The sequence below is a fragment of the Colobus angolensis genome, unplaced genomic scaffold (assembly GCF_000951035.1).
Source record: "Colobus angolensis palliatus isolate OR3802 unplaced genomic scaffold, Cang.pa_1.0 Scaffold19, whole genome shotgun sequence".
Lineage (NCBI taxonomy): Eukaryota > Metazoa > Chordata > Mammalia > Primates > Cercopithecidae > Colobus > Colobus angolensis.
In genome coordinates this window covers 7,406,546-7,412,482 of record NW_012115043.1, presented here as the reverse complement: position 1 = coordinate 7,412,482, position 5,937 = coordinate 7,406,546, and the positions used below count along the sequence as shown (strand labels likewise).

The 5,937-nt window shown below is 46.9% G+C and overlaps 1 protein-coding gene across 2 annotated transcripts in view; it reads right to left on the bottom strand.

The window, feature by feature from the left end:
- Positions 1-5,937, bottom strand: part of CSNK1G1 (casein kinase 1, gamma 1) — a 247,336-nt gene that overhangs the window by 2,238 nt on the left and 239,161 nt on the right. Inside the window, exon 13 of one of the 2 annotated variants that reach the window (XM_011940411.1) lies at positions 3,600-4,447. The exons of the other annotated variant lie outside the window; for it this stretch is intronic. Within the exon in view, the coding sequence (XP_011795801.1) occupies positions 4,393-4,447 (55 nt within the window). The 3' untranslated portion in view covers positions 3,600-4,392. Of the gene's footprint in view, positions 1-3,599; positions 4,448-5,937 lie in introns of those variants that run through there. 2 annotated transcript variants of the gene reach the window in all.

The window sequence follows — 5,937 nt, the reverse complement described above, 5'->3', positions numbered from 1 at the left end:
CATTTACACAGACCATGATGGGCTTTAATCATATCTGAATGAATCAAACATGAAAATTTTAGAAATGGGAGATTCTTTTTTTTTTTTTTTTTTTTGAGACAGAGTCTTGCACTGTTGCCCAGGCTAGAGTGCAGTGACACGATCTCGGCTCACTGCAAGCTCCGCCTCCCGGGTTCACGACATTCTCCTGCCTCAGCCTCCTGAGTAGCTGGGACTACAGGCGCCCGCCACCACGCCCGGCTAATTTTTTTTTTTTTTTTTGTATTTTTAGTAGAGATGGGGTTTTGGGGTTTCAATGTGTTAGCCAAGATGGTCTCGATCTCCTGACCTCATGATCCGTCCGCCTCAGCTTCCCAAAGTGCTGGGATTACAGGCGTGAGCCACCGCGCCCGGCCAAGGCTATAATCTTCAGTAACCACTTTGACATTACATTATCATTGTTACGTATTTCTGGCACTCAAAGTGGTTACTAGCACTGAAAATCAACACTGCATATGCACTACCAGCGTATCTTTCCACTGAACTAAGTTTGGAAATTACTTTAGAGCTGATGGTCACCTTTACTGGCTAATAGGCAGGGACTGTTTTCTAAGTACTTGGAGTTCATTTAGAAAAAAGAGACAATCAACACTTCTAGAAACCTCAGGATCTCTGCTGTCATCTGTAGTTCATGCATTCCAATGTAAAATGCGATTTTAACTGGAAGCTAACCTTGTACCTTCCTAGACCCTGTTTATTGCCAGACAGGCCCCATAATAGCAGAAGAATGTTAAGGCAGTCATGAGTGCTAACTGGCTGTCAGGATGCTCTCTCCACCCTTGGGGGCAGTCTGGAGTGAGATCTGGGGAAAGCGCCAAGGTGCACAGAGCAACTTGACCAGCTCTTACTGCAAAGACACAAGTGATACCCTGGTCAGAAGGGAGTAGGGGGGACCATTTATGCCTTTGTGGAGTCTTGACCTGTGTGCCTCAATCTGTTTAGGATGCAATGTCTGAGGGACTGTAGAGCTTGGGAAAACTCCTAATGTATAATATTAAGGGTTTTTATGAACAGATGCTGAGTTAGTTTTCAGAAAAAAAATTGCATCAATCCCAAAGAAAAAGATCCTTAGGCACCATAGTTGTGAAATGGAGAAAGCTCAGAAACTACAGAGCGAGTGGATGGGTGGGGACAGTCAGTGAGTGCATGCCCTAACCCCAAGGATCTCGCTGAGGCATACAGCTAAGCAACTGTAGCAATAGGGCCGAGAAGGGAGCCCTGATTTGCTGAGGGCTGAAGTGATGGCCAATTGCGTCTAGGGTACTCATGTTTTTTGCTTAATTTTAAGGAAGATCACATCAGAATCTCCCAGGTCTGGGACCACTTTGAAGTGCCAATGGCCCTGGAGGGATCACCATTACCCTGCATGCTAAAGAGACCTGGGATTCTTTACCTTTGCTATGAAAACCAAGTATCTAGTAAGAGATTTGTGGAGGCTGGAAGGTGAGAACAGTGTATTAGGAAGGACACTCCCCTACAACTGATCCAGTAAAAATTTTAAGACAAAAAAAAAAGTTGCAAATCCAGCTGCAAGGAAGCTTGCCCTGCAGCCAAGCTGATCACTGCCTTTGCTTTTGTGTGTGTGGAAGCAGGGTGAGAGGCTGAAGGGAGGCACTCAGTAGGGTACAGAGTGCCAGGATGCTCCAGGCATTGCCAACATTTCCCTCTGCCCTTTTCTTTTTTCTTTAAAGACAGAGTCTCACTCTGTTGCCCAGGCTGGAGTGCAGTGGCGCAATCTTGGCTCACTGCAACTTCTGCCTCCCAGGCTCAAGTGATTCTCCTCCCTCAGCCTCCCGAGTAGCTGGGACTACAGGTGCATGCCACCACGCCCGACTAATTTTTCTATTTTTTTGTAGAGATGGGGTTTCATCACGTTGGCCAAGCTGGTCTCGAACTCCTGACCTCACGTGATCCACTCGCCTCGGCCTCCCAAAGCGCTGGGATTACAGGCATGAGCCACTGCGCCAGGCCCCCCCTGCCCTCTCTTGAGAGGCAAGGCATTTTCTATACAGGGGTGAGGAAAAGTTAAACTTTCTATACAGTAAGTTAGCATTGCCGAAATCCCAACTGAGAAATGATGTAAACTTTAGTGACATGGCTGTAACCACTAGGTAATGGCAAGGACATAAATCCCAATATTCACAGTCCTTGTGGGGAAGGGGTGTGATACTGCATCTCTCTGCCACTCTATGTTCCATATATAGAAACATTTATAGAAATGACATATTACCATCTTTCCATAAGCTAAGCAGGTTTGATGCAAGTGAAATGATATTCCCTAGCCAAGATCCAATGGAACAGATGAAGCCCAGTACCTCTGATACTGTTAATGCTATTTCTGCATTAGGTACATCACGGGAATTTTTCAAGAAATGGCAACTACCAGAAAATATCGCCACACCCTCCAGTCCAAAAGATAGCCCTACACCTCAACCATCAGACTAAGTCACCCACCAGCCACTGTGCTCCATGGTTAGCTCTCTACTCCCAGATACAAGACCTCTTTCCTGATGTAAATGACCCTTTCTCTTCTGTCACCTCTGGAATGGGGAGTCATTGTTTGGTTAAGCTACTAAACTCAAATGAAAATTGGGTATGAGAAGAGTAACTCCCCACATGAAAGACTTGTCAAACAATGAATGAGGAACCAAGATCCTTCACAGTAGTACCTCCTATGAAAATACCACGGGGGGAGGCCGAGGGCATACTGGCGAAAACATGCTTAGAGGCATGGCCACCTTTCTGGAAGGAGTCTATGTCCAATTGAGAAGATAATTTCAGACCTTTCACTCCAGTTTCCTTTTCCCTGGAATATTCCAGCACCAATCAATCTTTCCCTCCTTTTAAATGCAGCCCCATATACTGCATCCTAAGCCTACTGCTATGGACCTGCTGGGAGAAGATCTTCATAAGCTTGGTTTCTGATAAGGCAGGCCAGCCCAAATGCTACAGCTCAGCTATTGGGGGAGATAGGATACACTGATTTTCTTTTCCTGGCCCTATAATGCCACACCCCGAGGTCCCTCTGGCAGGTGGAAGGTAGGTTCACTGTCCTCCTCTTTTTTTCCACTAATGGCAATATGGTGGTGGCTGTTTCATCACTAATTTGTCCCCCAAGTCACCAGGAAATCACATGGCTATCTAGTTGGAAGTCCCTGGCAGCAGAGGAAACAATTTCATTATTATTATTATTATTTTTGTTAAGCATCTCCTTCTCTGGGATGAGCTGTTTCCTGGTCACAGTCTGGTTCGGCTGGCTCATCTCATGTGCTGGAGAGCTAGGTTTTCAAACTGTAAGCTGATTAGGTCAAGATGCTCTGGTAGGGACATTCTTCAGCTGCTGAGAAGATGAATGAAAATTCAAGTATGTTTTCTTGCCAACCTGAGTGTTCACTCAGAATGACACCGAGTTTGGCTTCTCTTCTGGGTGGTGCAGATCAAACTCTTTCCACTGAGAATGTCCTCTGGACCCATGTTCTCTCTGAATGGCTTGGCTGGCCCCATCCCCCTCAAAACAGGTAAAAGTGAAACCCCCAATATAACCAGACACAATATGCATCTGCCATGTTTTTGTTTTTGTTTTTTTAAAAAAAAACTAAAAGTGCAACAAAGTCAGTTTTCTTTCCTTTGCTCAGAACAATTTTCATTGTCCTACTACCGCCTGGAAAAAAGAGTTTGTCAAAAAAGCTAAGAACGCCAAGACACAGGGACAGTAGACTGCAGATTGCTCACAGCTTGTGTCCTACAGTGTAACTTCACAGGAGGGAGGGAAGAAGCAACCTGAACCCCATGGCCAGCTGGGATGAATGCTGCACAGGCACAGAGGAAGAGGAAACCATACTGCCAGGCACACCTGGGACACGGAGAAGGTTCTTCTCCAGCCCAGGTCTCCATTTTCCTCCTACCTTCTTGGCCTTACCCCCAGCCTCTTGATCTCCTTCTGCAAACAAAGTCTTTAGCTCACTAGGTTTTATGCTGGAGAGGGTTGAGGGTGGGGTAAAAACCAGGAGTAAACTAAGGGGAGGAAGGAGAATAGTAGTCCTTGAGTTTTTGTGAATGACACCTTCACTGTAAACAATGGGAAGGAGAGTCAACCAGGCAGCCCTATGGGCAAGCAGTGGAGGAACAGCAGCTCTGGGACCTGCTCAGAGCCTTACGCAGGCGGGGATGGCCAATGACCCACTAGGCCCTGGCTGCCCACACTGGCTCCTTCTGGGGGCATCTGTTTTCTTCTTTTTGGTTTGGATATCCACCCTCCCCCAAAGAGGAGTCCCTTCCAGTGAGAAATGGCAGGAGCTGCAGGTACAATTGAGTCAGAGTCCCCAGGGCCTGAGGACTCCTGGGAGGCACTGGTCACTTGTGGCGCTGAGCAGTCTTCTTCCTTTTCCTCTTAAAGAAACAGCAGCACCTGGAGCACAAGGAACATTGCAAGTCAGTGCGGGAGGCCTGCAGCTTCCAGCAGACTTCTGCCTGCTTCTGCTTACTGCAGGGGGTGGAATTTTCCCCCTGGCACCCACCCATAGGGACCGCCCACCATCTACAGTGCACGCACTGGAGGCAGTGGGCAGTGTCTGCCAGAAAAGCCAAAGGAAATAGCTGCTTGATTTCAGTCTGCAGTCATCCTACCTAATGGTGAAGGCTTAGGCAGGGCTGAAATAGGCATTACTGGAAGGAGGATGAAGAAGGTTCATACTTTAGCACCCAACCCAGATGCCTCACCTTATCAAGAGCCAACACTGGGGATCCTCAGGGCTGCATAAAAATAGTCTACATTGTCTACTCCTTGATAATGAGGGCGCAATCATTTAATGCAACTCACTGGCCAGAGGGCAGGGAGGCTAAATTAAGGCAAACAAATCCCATGATAAGTATGATGTCTGGAACTCTAGGAGGATCTCAGGATGTTACCAATGAAGGATTAAGGATTCTTTCCATCCCCCTCTCTGCCCTCACCCAAGTACCTGAAGTAGGCAGGAGAGGCTCTGACTCTAATAATGACTGTGAGCCACATCTCCTGAATGACATCAGTACAGCTCCCCCTTTTCATTTGGAGGGGACCACTGTCACAGACAGCCCCGATGGTCAGCTCTCACTCCCCAATTTAGGGAGCGAGATACAGGGCACTCCCCAGTTTAGCTTCCTGAGATTGCTGCTGTGCCAGATGGGGTTTATGAACTGGCCCTGTTTAGGATGGAGGTGGGGTTGGCTCCTTTACGAGTCCTCCAAGTTCTGCTCCCTGGGGACTAGCCACAGTTCTGGCACATCCCTAAGTCTGAGTATCCCCCCTCCTCACTCCTGTCTTTAGAACAGGAAGTATCACTCTTGCTCAGGCAGTCCAGAAGCGGGTAGTGGGTACTGTGGCAAGGTGCACAAGATATGTCCTTTCCAGGGAGCTGACACATGGGGAATGAGAATGAAAGGGACAGAAGGTGGTGGATGAGTCAAAGATGCAGGATGATGGAGGGCAGTAAAGTTGGAAACATAGCTCAGACTTGCTAGACCCTTGAAAGAAAAGCTTTTCTGAGAAAACTATCTTTGAGTCTCTTGCCTAATCATTGCAGGTGTAATGCCAGCAATATTCATATGGAAATAAAGGCTGTTACTTACTTCCCATACCCCTAGGCATTCCACTGTAGCCAAGATTCCCTCTTTTTAGTTAGACTCCTTGGTATTCCTACATCCAATGTTATCAAAAACTGGAGAAAGTTTCTAAGAATGCAGAAACAAACATTTACACAGACCATGATGGGCTTTAATCATATCTGAATGAATCAAACATGAAAATTTTAGAAATGGGAGATTCTTTTTTTTTTTTTTTTTTTGAGACAGAGTCTTGCACTGTTGCCCAGGCTAGAGTGCAGTGACACGATCTCGGCTCACTGCAACTTCTGCCTCCCA